The 14,482-nt window shown below is 33.9% G+C and overlaps 2 protein-coding genes across 4 annotated transcripts; one reads left to right on the plus strand and one right to left on the minus strand.

The window, feature by feature from the left end:
• Window positions 1-336: 336 nt before the first annotated feature.
• LOC145560016 (putative 2-oxoglutarate-dependent dioxygenase AOP1) lies at window positions 337-3,117 on the minus strand. Of its 2 annotated transcripts, none has more exons than XM_081621270.1 (4): window positions 3,025-3,117; window positions 1,796-2,188; window positions 1,328-1,649; window positions 337-808 (listed from the first exon to the last, which is right to left on the minus strand). In XM_081621270.1, the coding sequence occupies exons 2-4, from the start codon at window positions 2,164-2,166 to the stop codon at window positions 563-565; spliced, it is 939 nt and encodes a 312-aa protein (XP_081477396.1). In that variant the 5' UTR covers window positions 2,167-2,188; window positions 3,025-3,117; the 3' UTR covers window positions 337-562. The 2 variants fall into 2 exon arrangements, with proteins under 2 accessions (XP_081477396.1, XP_081477397.1); XM_081621271.1 differs by having other exon boundaries at window positions 1,796-2,175; window positions 3,025-3,068.
• A 4,126-nt stretch (window positions 3,118-7,243) lies between these two features.
• Window positions 7,244-9,917, plus strand: LOC145560017 (F-box/LRR-repeat protein At4g14103-like). 2 transcript variants are annotated; one of them, XM_081621273.1, is made up of 4 exons: window positions 7,244-7,615; window positions 7,969-9,072; window positions 9,168-9,317; window positions 9,428-9,917. In XM_081621273.1, exons 2-4 carry the CDS (start codon window positions 8,014-8,016, stop codon window positions 9,749-9,751), a joined length of 1,533 nt encoding a protein of 510 aa, XP_081477399.1. In that variant the 5' UTR covers window positions 7,244-7,615; window positions 7,969-8,013; the 3' UTR covers window positions 9,752-9,917. The 2 variants fall into 2 exon arrangements, with proteins under 2 accessions (XP_081477399.1, XP_081477398.1); XM_081621272.1 differs by having other exon boundaries at window positions 7,972-9,072.
• The last annotated feature ends 4,565 nt before the right edge of the window (window positions 9,918-14,482 follow it).

Consider the following 14,482-nt stretch of genomic DNA (forward strand, 5'->3'; position numbering starts at 1 on the left):
TTTATAGACACAACGATTTGTTTGTTTCAGGTCAAATTAGCTAATACGGAAAATAAAATTTTGGCATATACTCCGTATAAGAGAATAAAATGATTTGATCAATAAGACATAACAACTCAAATTTTTAAAAGTTAGTTGTAACATGTTGAAACTATACATACAATACGTACTACGTACATATGACATGTGAGAGTGAGGGATAGCTCAAGTAATTAGAGCTTCCCCTCCTATTACAATCAAAAGATCTTGAGATCGATTCTCACCTTGTCCTTGCGGCTCTTTTTAACACCAAAAAAAAACTTACATACGACAAGTTAAGACAGCTAATGGCTTTGGGAGCTAACTTGGAGTTTCCATTCTCAAAACAACCATCTTATAATTTATAAGTCCATTACATGTCTTTAGCAAAATAGGGAAAGTTTTGAAAAGTCTGTGATGTTTTAGAAGATGCATGACTATTACAAATTACTTGCTAATTTTAAATTTTATGAGGTAATTACATCATTCTCTTTGTTCACTAATCAGATCATATATAACAAAGAAAGAACTCCATTGTAGTTTATTAAACTACTCCACAGTAGTCTTTGATGGTACACACAGCCATTCGAGTAACATCTTCGGTATAAAATCGAAGCAATCCCATGTAATCGAATGGCTTAAACTGTAATGGATGCTCATCATCGACCAACTCCTTGGGTGTTTCAATGGTGTCTTTGGTGGTAGAAAATAAGGCAAATGAATATCTTGGCTTGTCTCCCTTCATTATCACGCGATGTAGAGGTGCATGTATTCTGTTATTACTCCATGCCTACATTATTTTGAAGCTTTGAAGTTAGGGCATCACATCATATATTATATGAAAATGATTTTGCATGCTTTTGCAATTATTAATTCTTAGACTTGTCTAAAGATTAATTTTGAAGGAAAATATTAGTAAAAACAATCTAAGTGGTACTACGTATATACATATACAATGAAAAATAATATCGATAGAAAACATAATAATAATGGTGACCCCTACATAACAATTTTATCTGTACATACAGACAAAAAATTTATAAAAAAACGAGTAGTGTTATAATCAATTTCAATACATAATGATGTCATTTTTTTAAAAGTAAGATACGGAGGGGGTCCCCCATCCTATCACAGGAATGGGGGATGAGAATTGAACCCCCAAGCCCCAACCACTTGGGGGAAGAAGGAGGGACTAACAATCCCTCCATTTCCTATGTCCGCTTATATATTAATCCTTAATTAATGACTTTAATTAATTAATAGTTTGACATAAATACCACAAAAAATATTTAAAAATTAAAGGACGTACCAAGAAAGGTTCCCCTGCCATGACAACAAAAGACTGAGGTGAGGACTCAAAACTAAGCCATTCACCATCTTTAGTTTGAACTTCCAAACCATTGACATCATTCTCATGAAGTATAGTTATAAAGTTCTTGTCTGTATGACCTACTGCCCCGAGATTATGTTCATCCTCTTGTGGTACCCTGTATTTGGCTATCCGAAGAAGGTATGTCGTCGAGTTGAGATGTGACTCGAGGTATTTCTCTACACCATAGGTCTCAAACACCATCTTCATAACCAATTGTTCTAGCTCAGATACTTTCTTTGCATATTCATAGATAGTTTCACTGTTTCATAACATAAAAACAAAATAAAATTAATAAAATCAGGCGAAGAGACCAGAGCCTTAAAAGTTAATGTTACTTTTTTTTTTTTTTAAAAAGAAGGAATATGTTACAACACGAAAATAACCTAAATATAATGTCGTTCTTACCAAAATTGATCGTTCCCAGTAGGCCACAAGAGGTTAGTGAAACTTTGCATCTTGTCAGGCATTGCTGCATCCTCGATGCCTAGACTTTCAAGGAGTGGCATCGGCTTGCCAGGCTTATAATACCCGTGGTAGGGTAGATCGGAGGAGTTTCTAGCTTTAACCTCCGTAGGGAGGTCAAACATTGGTTGTATAACGTCGACTACCTTGTTGTGGAAGTCTAGGGTGAACTTGTCGTACACTGCGACGAAGCAACCGTATTCTTCGAGTGCTTGCCTGATTTTGTTGCATGTTGATGTCCATGAACTTGTTCCAGGGGTCAAGTTTAACGTGAGGTTAACTGTAGGAAGCTTTGGTAGACTTTTGGAAACCATGGTTTTTTGCTGAAATTAATTTCTGTTACAAAAAAAGAAATTTATATAAGATTTATGAAATATTGTTAACATTAACTATTTATGAATTATGAAATGATTATCAACATAATGTGTTACCCAAAGGAGACTTTTCTTAATTAGTGAGTCAAATAAAGGTTATAAATTAGAGATTAAACAATATGATTATCAATCAATTTATCAATAAAATAAACTTTAAGAGCTATGAGTAGCTAATCAAATTTTAATTTCTTCATTACAATATTGTTATAGGACTAATTAAGCATTTGAGTAGTATTAGTAAAATACACATATAGGCACGTCAAGATTTGCTAAATGGTCAGATTACTCTAGTAAGTCTAAGTGCATGTCAATGTCACAATAACATTAGAGCCAATCACAATATTAATTAACAAATTGTAATTGATAATATGGCACATCAAGATATTCAGATTAGGTAGACTCACTCCTAGGTCTATATTTGCTGCTTGTACATGTCAACATGAAAAGGAAGTATATATTTAAAAGTTAATTACTCTTAATTAATCAGCAAATCATTAGCTGATACAATAATTATCGAATTACTATACATGAATGACGACCTCACAAATGTAACTTATATGCACGCAAAGGTAATGCACGTATTTTTAGTTAAGCACTTTATTAATTATACACTAAATAAAAGAACCCTACATTACCAAGAGAGCAACATATATTGATGAATGTTACATATATATAAACAAGTAGTTTACGTGAACACACGTGAACACAAAGGAAATGCACGTATTATATAGAAGTATGCATATATAACTTATACATGTAAATAGAAGCAAAATAAGATGAATTAAGAAGAGAGCTTACACTAAATGAGTTAATAATGAAGCTACTTTTGAAGTTGTGATGATCACTAATTAACAATGCTTTAATTTGATGAACAACTAAATGAGAGGGAGCTAGGTTTATATAGAGCTCAAAATTGACCCATACATCAAAATCTATAACTAGGGATAATAATTTGATAACCGACTACTTCAAAAGGGGGCTACAAAATCAAATTAATAATTAGCTAATTGTCATTATCCTAAGATTAGCTACAGATAATAGTGATTAGTCATACATGAATTAATCCTTACAATTGAAAGGACGGTCCCACAAAAAAGGGGACAGTTTATAAAATGGAGTATTAATGTTGTCAATTTGGGGTGGACCAAGTCTAGAGGGGGTGTCCTATGTAAATTAAATTTTGGGTGATTTTTAGTTGGAATTGAATTAAAGGGGTGGCATTTTTCAGTTAAATACTTGCGACTTGCCTTACTTCGGCGGACCAAATCTTTTTGGCACGTCATTCATGCCATAATCGTATCTTGAGGAAGTTTATTTTATTTATAAGCTCACCCCTTTGACCTTAATGAACATGGTTAATTAAAAGGAATTGTTATAATTGTTTTTGTTGTCTATTTTTTTATTTTTGCTCTAAAAAGACCGAGGGACAATTAATCATTTATCTGTTTTTGTAAAGTTGTAGCGATTTGACTTTTATGTTATTAGTCAATATATACAACTTTAAACATCAAAATATTTAATATATACTCCCTCCATCTCTAAATTATATTCCTACTTCTCTCTATTATGTGAGGAATAAATGCTAGAAATAAGAATGTAATTTAGGGACGGAGGGAGTATATTTGTAAAATTATAAGAGTTATTACTTTGTATTTTGAAAATATATAATGAGAAACGAGAAAGTCACATGCAGTTTACAAAATTACATTTTTGTAAAATGTACAAATGAGTCACAAGAGCATTATAAATACATAGAGGAAGATTATTAGAGCTTGTGACCTTTTAGACCCCATCTGTAATTAACATTAATTTATATATATAAGTATTAGTCAATATTTTTTTTTAAAAAAGTATTAGTCAATATTTTAGTATTCTTTAATTAATAATTACATTTTTTTTTTAGGTATACTACTTATTGATTAATTGGTGATGTGACTCACAAATTGACGTATATGGTGACCTATGTGGCTATGTTAGTTCTTATAAGCATTTCACTAGTGTTTATGTCAAATACTACCTTTCAATATGTGATGTGAGAAAGTAGTTGCTTCGGATTTTTGTCTATCAATCTTTAATTAACAATTATGGATGGGTTTTCTATAGACTAATCAAAATCAATAATCAATTTTCTAACAAATCTATATATTTTTTAATGTCGTCAAATTTATAGGAATATGTTTGAAAATGATGGGAGATTGTTGAGAAGATCAGTGAAAGCTATTCAACTGACTAGTCCTAGTACTTGTGAAATTTAAAATTATATTCTAATTATCCAAGAACATTAGCATTGATTGTGTTCATAAATTGTTTTTTCTAATTTAAAATGATTTTTCTTGAAGCTATGTTAAATTATACATATAGTGAATCAATCTCCAAGCCAACTTGAAGTACTTGATTGATCATCAGGTGTTCATGATCATAAATCGAACAAATAATATATATTTGATAGTAGCTGGTAGATGAGTAGATGTAATCAAAGTTGGGTATGAATAGTCAACTTTAACTGTTTGTTTCTTGTATAGAATGAATAATTTAGGCTTGTTTGGCATCATTTTAGATTTTCATTTTCCTGTTTTTTTGAAAACCAAAAACAGGAAACAAGAAAAAAGGTATTTTTACTTTTTTTATTGTCAGTTTTCAAAATTATCATGATTTTAATTAGTTTAAATAATAATTGTTTAATTCATTATGGGACATATATTATATGCTTTATAAGAACAAAAGGCCAAAAAACAGAAAATCACAGCAATGCCAAACGAATCCTTAAAGATTGTTTTTTTTTTTCTTTTTTTCCAAACACAACAAAAAAATTAAAGATTGTTGAAAGTGCAATATGTGGTTGAATGACTAGCATGCCTCATCATATTTTACTGTCCAAAATGCTCTTATAACATGGAAAAGATCTATGTTAACCCTCCCCCCTCCATCCCAATGGTTTAACTTATGGTTATACGCTTACGGCTTACATCCCAATGGTTGTACCATCTACCAAATGATGTCGTTTTGTAGGATAAGTAACAACACTATGTTACATCGATCATGATTCATAATATGAGAATTTTTTTAGGAATGGGAACAATTTCAATAACACTTTGGAATGACATTATTTAACATGTTGACTAAATGACTAAGATTCCAAACAACGTTATGTTGATGATCCTAAAGATTTTGTTGTTGCGTGGACGGCCGATTTCCCTACCCACAGTTTATAGCACAACAATGGAGGAGGAGCGCGTTGACTTGCAAATATGATGCATAAGGTTGACTTCAACTAATTATCTTAATATTAATTGCGTTACAGTACACAAGCCAATTGAAATTTGAGAATAATAAGAAATGTTGACATTTCACATAAAATTAAATAAGGCTGGCATTGACATTTTATTCTTATTAGTATATTTGCAAGAGTTATTGGTTACGGAGTATATACTAGGTTATTCCTTTTTCTTTTTTTTGAAACTAGATGAAAGCTCGTTTGATAAACGATTTTTTACACATAAAAAATCATGAAAGGATAATATTTATGAGGATAATTTCCTTAAGAGAATTTTTAATCAGTGGTCGAGTTTACTTGGTCAGAAGTTGTCCGGTCGGTCAGGGGTTACTTGGTCAAGGGTTACTCAGTTAGAGATTACTCAATCGGTTAAAGGTTACTCGGTCAAGAATTACTTGATTGATCAGAGGGTTACACAGTATGGTCAACCATACAGAAAACACGCTAACACTTCAAAGTAAGCACTAGCATATAAATAGTAAAAAGACAAAATACTGCAATTACTATAAAAGAGCAGTAATAATTGACGTAATGTATAGTACAATAATGTACAATTGTCTTTTAATACTCTCTCCGTCCCATAATACTTGGGATGTTGGGGTGGACACGTAGTTTTAAACTACAACTGTCTATTTAAAATATTTGTTTATCGTATAAAAGATTCACTTTTGAATTTTTATACTCCCTCAGTCCCTAAATCAAAAGTCTGTTTCTACTCTTTATTATGTGAGTAATAAATGCTAGAAAGAAGCTTTATATTAAGGGACGGATGGAGTATTACAAAAAAAAAACAAGTGGGGTGGGAGTGGGATAGTTGAGGAGAGAAAAAATGTGGGAAAATATTTTTTTTTGTTAGTGATCCCATTCTATTTACAATAATGTGTCAAGTATTGTAGGACGGGCGAAAATAGAATTGTGTCAAGTATTATGGAACAGAGAGAATGTAAGAAGGAACATTATTAGACCTCAACCCTCAATATTTGCAGGTCAAATACTTGAAAGTAGATGGGATGGTAAGGGGTTCCATAACCTTAAGAACCCTCACTTGGAGCCTCGGAGAATACGAACCCCAAACCTCAAAGTGATCCAACACCTTATCAATGTGTAGTCTAGATTGCACAAGAACGGCACTGACACAGATACGGGTACGAAACGAATACGGAAAAATGTCTATCTCAAAATAAGGGACATGGGTACGGGATATTAACCTTTATAAAATATATTTAAAAAAAATAAAATTGACCATATATTTGTCATTTCATCTTCTCATTAGATCATATTGTACCGTATTAACAATGAGCTATATATGAATGCACCCATATTATTTAACAACTCCTTATTTATTTACTTAAATTTGCTCTTTTTATAAAAAATTAAAAAATTCATATAATAGTAGGGTACGATCCGAGGGCCTGTTCACTTACGTTGAAATTCAGTTTAGTTCAGTTCAGCTCAGTTCAATTCAGTTCAGTTCAGTTCAGTTCAGGCTGTTCAGCTCAGCTCCTAATTTCCTTCTCTTATAAAATATTCATTTCAGTTCAGTTCAACTCAGTACATTTCAGTTCAGTTCAGTTCAGCTGAGTTCAGACAATGAGAACAGGCCCTGAGACGTATCATCGTGTGTCCTAGAGTGTTCATGTGAGACGTATCATCATGTTTGACACAATATCCGGCACGGACATGACAGTTGGATGAATAGTCCAAGTGACCTAGTGTAGTACTATGTACATGGCTCACTATCCATAACTAATCTCCAAATCTGAATTAGCTAAAGGGTAAAACAATGTACATGGCTCACATGAAATAGGCTCAAAATAGAAAACAGAAGCCCAAATGGAGGAGTAAAGAACGAAATGATTATAATCCGAATGGAGTAACTATTGAATAACGATTGGACATTTGGACTATTCACCGTTAAAGGTTAGATAGAACTCATAGAAGTAGGGAAATAAAGTATCAACTTTTATTTTCCAGAAAAGAAATTAAATAAAAGAGGGAAAAAATGGTGGAATCAAGTGAAACACTTGTGTTTGTGATTAGGCATTCACAAGCTCTTCTATCTCTCTCCTCCATTGAAGAACAAGCTTTCTCACTTCCACTGAACCAGCTTCTAAGGTAAATTTTCTTCTTTATTTTCTGTGAATCATCAAATGTCAATTTTACAATCTAGGGTTTATAGTTAATCTGATTTGTGAGTTTACTCAATTTAGGTTTCTGGTGAATTATTGAACTATAGGATATAATTGCTGAAATTACAGAACATTATAACAATCGATTATGTTTCTACAGTGTTGTTCATGTTCATATGTAAGTTATAATGTGGTTGATAACTTGATATACGTAGTAATTGTATGCAGAGATTATTTAGTTTTTGGAGCCCAAATTGATAAATGAGTCTGATTTTGTTGATGATGAGTCAAAATCCAAAATTGTATGTTAGATTAAGTTTAATTCTTGTTTTCTTGAAGCAGGGAATTTATTAATTCAAGATCTGGGAATTGTGTGTATACTCTATGGATTTGAGGTTGAAATCATGTAGTAGTACTACTGCTACCTTACAGAATGATTTAAATTGCGGCGACGACCTTCTATTAGATAGGTTCACTAATTTACCTGATGCATTGTTGATTCGGATACTGTCTTTGCTTCCCACCAAGGATGCTGCTGTTACTAGCATCTTGTCCAAGAGGATGAGCTCTATTTTCCCTTTCATCACGAGCCTTGACTTTGACAAATCACCTATATGTCATTGTCGGATTCGTCCCTTTGCAATCCAACGTTTCCCCACTTTTGTTTCCTTCATTGATAGTGTTCTCTCTGCACACCAATCTCAGTATCTTACTAAGTTTAAACTTGGAGTGGGTGAAGACTTCATGGCCACAGCTTGTGATGATTGCGAATCTAATCTACCAGGAGGTGATAACGACTGCTGCCCGGACTTGAAACCCTCACAATTCAATGCATGGATTGCTTTTCCATTGACCCGTTGTGGCCTCAGAGAGCTTGACCTACGCATTCAGGTGAAGGACCCTGGTGATTGTTTGCTCCCCCTAGAAATTTTCGCTTGTGAAACGTTGGAGGTGTTAAAGCTCGATACAAACCTTGGTCTTGATCGAACTTCAATTTTGTCATCCTTTCATCTTTCACGCTTGAAACTACTCCACTTACGTGTGGCTTTCATTTCCGAGGTAGACTTTGTGACAAGGCTAGTTTCTAGTTGTCCTTTACTTGAAGATCTCATGGTGTATATCAATTGGGAACATGACTATTTCGTAAATATATCTTCCCCTTCTCTTCGGAAATTAAGCTTATTTGTGAATGTAGATATTGATGATGGTTTTGATAACAAATTTGTGCTTATTAATACTCCTAATTTGGAGTATCTCAAGTACACTGATTGTTTAGCACCACAGTATTCTGTCCCAAACATGAATTCCCTTGTTAAAGCAGATGTCTGCCTGGTAAGTTGCTTGTATGAGGAAGAAGATGAGTTTCGTCTTGCGCAATTGTTTGCCTCTATTAGACCCTTGTTTAATGTTCAGCATTTAATTTTGACTGGCGCTTACACACAGGTTTGTCTCAATTTCTTGTTCAATGACTTATATTATAGGAAGTACAGTTTATAAATGTGAAATTGAATGGCCGCTTGTTAACATTTTGGTTGAAGGATCTATGTCGTGCTGATTTTGAGGATCAGCTGCCCATTTTTCATAACTTGAATTGTCTAGAGCTGAATTATCGTTTTAACTCTTGGGATAAGTTGTTGCCAGCATTTCTGAATTGTTCTCCTGTCTTAGAAGCCCTCGTCTTTCCAAGGGTAAGTGTGTCAATTTGTCTTTAAATTGGTATTAATATTCTACATATGTTGAATGATTTTTATCTATGGAGTGATAATTTTACTTTGATTATCATCTACTCAATTTGCAGGGATTGGTTTCTGATCCCCCTGATCAAAATGGTCGTAACTTTCAAAATTTGGAACGAGAGGTTTTTAGTAAAGCTCCAGCAGTTATTCCTTCATGTTGCAGAAATCATCTTAAAAGAATTGTGGTAAAGTATTACTGTGGGATTGAAAGGGAAATATGTTTGATCCAGTTTCTGCTGAGACATGCATTAGCTTTGGAGGAATTGGTTCTATTCCGGGCGAAGTATGCAGAAGCAGATTGGATGGTGCTTGAGAATACATTGCAGAATTTACCAAGGGCCTCAGTCGCCTGTTCAATTCAAGTGTTGGATGCACCAATGAGTTGATATGTATATAATATGTTAATGGGTTGATACAATGATACCGGCTCAGTCGTTTAATTGTTTAAATAACTCATACATCCTTCAAACTTTTTAAGTTGTAACAAACTAACAATATCCCTATGTTTGATTGTTTTTAATAATCATAACAGTTTGATTTTTACACTGTTTATATGCTTATTGACTATATGTTATACTTATACCAATATATAAATAACATATGTTGCCATTTAAAATACTTTAGGATTAGTTTTCATCTGTAGATTTTCATTATATTAACCTTTTATATAAGGTTCTAAAAAAACTTAGACTCTGTGCTAAATGCAAATATTGTCATTTTAAGTACTACCTCTGCTTCAAGTTACTTGCAACTTTGGGAGGGCTTGCGGAAGCCAAGGAAAAATTTTCTAAGCATGTTTATTGAAAGATAAGGGTATATATTTAAGCATTAATCCAAGTAATTAAAAAAAAAAAAACAAATTCAACCAAATTTTTAAAAAGAAACCCACCACCACTGGCACCACCTAGCTGTACAGAAACCACCCACCAGGCCACCACCACCACCTACCATTGAACCCGCTAAACCCAACACCGACCACCAAACCCACCAACCTAACCTCAATAAACCATCGATCTAACCTCAGCTAACCCACCGATCCACCAAACCCACCGATCTAACCTCAACAACCCACCAAACCATCGACCTCAGCAACCCACGAACCATCGACCTCAGCAACCACCAAACCCACGAATCCAGCACCCCACGAACCCAGCACTAAGACGTCGCTGATCTACAACTACGAACCCTAGCACCACAACGCCGTCGATCTGCAGCCACAAACCCAGCACCGCCGACCCACCAACCCACCACGACGCCGCCAATCTGCAACCCGTGTCGCTCTTAACACCATAAAGCCACCATGAAAATGGGGTTGGAAGAGGAGAGAGAAAATCAAAGGGAATGAGGGTTTAATTAATTAAGCTTGGGGTTTAATCTAATGAAATCAGATTTGTAATTTAATAAGGTTGTTTTTAAAATAAAAAAGTAAGGGTATATTGGTCAATTACCACCCAATAACATACTAAATAAGGAAAGAAAAAGAAAGGTTGTGTAGGGAATAATTCAAGCCTTAATCCCACTAGCTTGAACCCCACTGTGATCATACACTAAAGTACGGTGGCGTCCAAAAGGGAAGAAGATAGAGCAAAAGAGTCGCTAACAAGTTTTTTTAGGAACTTGTAAACCGTTCACGAGGTGAAGGTTATACCCCTTAACGATCCAAGAGATTGTCAACTCCATAAGATCATGAACCAAATAAGGGTTCGGGGATGAAGGTACAAATCCAACCTAAAAGAGATTGAACCTGCCCTAATAATAGGTCTCTACTTTATTCTGATCGTATTCATGTGCGCTTTCTGATTAACATGCAATCAATAGGATTAACCCTAAACCTGTTTAATCTATGTTGGTTGAATATTAATGCACAAATAAATCTATTATTGGCGATCACTTGAAATTATAATCAAATTAACCCTAACAAGATTATTAATTATCTTATTAAGCGTGATTACAAGTACCAATTCCCTTTAAACATGCAATAAAAGGTGATCAAGCAATAAATAATAAGCATCATAAATTATAACAATTATAATCATAGTCATGTTCATGTTAATATTAAAGCATAATAAAAATAGCAAGATCCTAGGCATGATACTAACAAGATTAATAACAAACCCTAACATGTCACTAAGAAATAAAAATCAAATCTTTAACCCTAACATGATACTAACAACCATAAATATTAGAAAGAACATAGGAAGCATCATAACAATCATATTTAATATTAAAATTACCCTAGACATGATACTAGGAATATCATAAAAACAATATAAACATGATGTCTACATCATAACATCAATTAAAACCATTAAAGCACTTACTTTGATGCCTCGTACCTCTTTCTAATAACAAAATACACATGTTAGTAACTTCAAGGAAAATAATAATCAAAACAATTAAATTAAATAATTGAAAGAGAGATTTGGGACCAAACCCTCAGAAATTAAACCTTTCACGTCTAGGGCGAAGGCAACTTCGAATATGGCTAGGTGTTTCTAGATCTTGTGAATGCGGAATTTTGTATGAAAAGACAAAGTAAGAAAGAATGATGAATGAAGAAAATGAATGATTTAGAGAATCTAAAGAATTAATGATTGTTGATGATTATTGATGAATGAAAACGGAGTTTTAAGTACGATATTTATAGAGAAAATCAGCCAAAAAGATAAATTAAACAAAACAGAGTCTGGCGCTCAGAAAACAGAGCTGGCGCCAGACACCAACACTAGCGCCAGGCGCCAGGCCTGGTTCCAGGCGCCAAGGCCTGGGGTTAGGCGCCAATCCTGATTCCAACGCGTTTTCGAAAATCCGATAAGTTTACCGTACTGGAGGATAAAATAATATAATTTCCTCGAAAATGCTATTTGATTTTGATTAAAACTCTGAAAAGTCAACGAAAGTCAATTTATCAATGCTAATTGAATTAGGAATGAAAAGAACCTTCTAGAAGAATCTAGAAGACTAAAACCATTCCTAATTGCATTAGGAATGATAAATCATATTAGGCCCTCCCCTAGATCATTGGGCCGTACATAAAGCTCAAACCGGACCCAGTTTGGTAAATTGGCCATAACTTCCTCAATATTCATCGGAATTGGGCTTATAATATATCGTTGGAAAGGTCTTTGCAAGCCTCATCCAATTACACTACTATTGGACCCATATCATAGACCAACCAAACTGGATTGACTATTTTTTTAAAATAAGTTTTCAAAAACAGAGAGAAAAGAAAAGAAATAAAAACTTTCCGCAACACTAGACTTTCCACACTTTCGTTTCATTTGATTATGATTCGACGTGAAAGGTACTCATCACTGGGTTTGGTTTTGGGGAGACACAAATGGGTGTCTACAGGTTGCAAGTAATGTGAACTAACCCAAAATGACAAAAGTTGCAAGTAATATTAACCGGAGGTAGTATGATAAATACCAAAATTATAGCATCAAAAGAACTATAAATGCAACCTTGATTTTTTTATATTATAAGGTATTATATTTATTTGTGGGATGAATGATTTTCTTATACACAGTTTTTTGAATTAAATTACTAATAAAATGATAATTATATTTTGTAAGTTCTTTGAAAATTGATAAAATATGTTGTCAAAATATTTTGAACTTTTTATTACTCCGTATAAAATAAAGTTGCATACGCACGACCTCCAAGATTTTTTAAATGTTACACTTACCAAATATGACCTTGTTTCGTTAAGTAATACACTTCTTTTTGGGCAAAAAAAATGGTATTACGTTTACCGTGTCCTACCGCCGATTTTTTCGTGACATGCAAAGATATGACAGGATTCGACTTCTGGGCAATGTTTGATTTGTGCTTCTCGTCGTATCTATGATGATTTGCAGCTTTTTGCATCGCCTGGTTGTTTCCGGTCACTTTCAAATTGATATTTAAACTGCTTATTAGCTTGTCATGGTTGCAGATTAGTCAGTTCCTACTTAGACGGTGCACTTAGTACAAACGGTCCTGGCCCCTCTTCTAGTGCCGATTGTTCCAGGACTCCAGGTGTTGCACTGGCGATTTGGGTTGAGTCGGCGGAGACAAGGGGGGCTGGGGTGGGCCACGACCTCCCCGGCCCCTTAACTCAAGATAAATATTAATTTGTGCTTATACAGTTATACTTGTTACTAGTTCTAGTGTAGAGAAGTTGGTTTTTGCCATGTGATAGTGGACAAGATGTCAAGAGTTCAAATCCTACAACTAACATTTTTTTTAATAATAAATGTAATCAACGAACTCATAATAGTTGTGAAATTGTACATACATAGATATGATCTTGGCCCCCTCACCTAAAAAATCTGGTTCCGCCACTGGGCTTAGAATTAGATGGGTCCACCTGGACTGCATAAAAAGCACACGTCTCTACCCGTGAGGTGGCTCGAGGAACCCCTTCAAAGCTTAAGTCAATTTGTGTTTCAGTGAGAGAAAATACTTCTAAAGAGAGATAGAGTGATAAAACTCAAAGTATCTAATTTATTTTCGTTGTACTTTGTGTACAATTTATAGGTGTGTTGACCCTAAGTCTTGATGATGACTCAAGGAACCTAAGCAAACCATAACTAGTTTAACTTCTATTTTAGCTTTGATTATTGACAGGTGTATGCTACGAGATTCTGGAGTAAGAATGGAGCATGGTTCAAAATCTAAGTCTGTTATGGAAGGAAAAAAAAGCCAATCAGATGTCAAGTTCCTTGAGGGAGGAACTGAAGCTCCAGAGTTGAAGCTTCAAGACGACGAGTTCCTTGAGTGAGGAACTGAAGCTTCAGAGTCGAAGCTTCACAGAGTCTCAAGGAGTCTAATGTATTTTATCTTTATTTTAGGTTTCTTGTATTTATGTTAAGTACAATGATAATTGATAGGATTTAAGTGGATTTAATTTTATTTGGTAAAGATTTTATTTCCGTATTTTAACTTAATAATTCTCGAAAATATCTTTTAGTTAAAATATCCTTTTTTATTAAAAAGATTTTCTGTTTTGATTTTATCTTATTCTTTGGAAAAATCTGATTATAGGAAAAATATCTTCTTCAACGTGTGTTTTACTTTGTCAAAAGAGGTTGAGAAAAATTAGGAAGCCAATAAAACCACTTCCTGGTAATTCG

This window comes from Chenopodium album, chromosome 9 (assembly GCF_948465745.1).
Source record: "Chenopodium album chromosome 9, dcCheAlbu1.1, whole genome shotgun sequence".
Lineage (NCBI taxonomy): Eukaryota > Viridiplantae > Streptophyta > Magnoliopsida > Caryophyllales > Amaranthaceae > Chenopodium > Chenopodium album.

Excerpts from the sequence above, each read along its gene's own strand:
- LOC145560016 (XM_081621270.1), bottom strand. The coding sequence starts at position 2,166 with ATGGTTTCCAAAAGTCTACCAAAGCTTCCTACAGTTAACCTCACGTTA. Across the intron at positions 1,650-1,795 it reads ACTGGGAACGATCAATTTTG|TGAAACTATCTATGAATATG; the intron begins GTAAGAACGACA and ends GTTATGAAACAG. Across the intron at positions 809-1,327 it reads TGGCAGGGGAACCTTTCTTG|GCATGGAGTAATAACAGAAT; the intron begins GTACGTCCTTTA and ends AAAATAATGTAG.
- LOC145560017 (XM_081621273.1), top strand. The coding sequence starts at position 8,014 with ATGGATTTGAGGTTGAAATCATGTAGTAGTACTACTGCTACCTTACAG. Across the intron at positions 9,073-9,167 it reads TGACTGGCGCTTACACACAG|GATCTATGTCGTGCTGATTT; the intron begins GTTTGTCTCAAT and ends TTTTGGTTGAAG. Across the intron at positions 9,318-9,427 it reads AAGCCCTCGTCTTTCCAAGG|GGATTGGTTTCTGATCCCCC; the intron begins GTAAGTGTGTCA and ends CTCAATTTGCAG.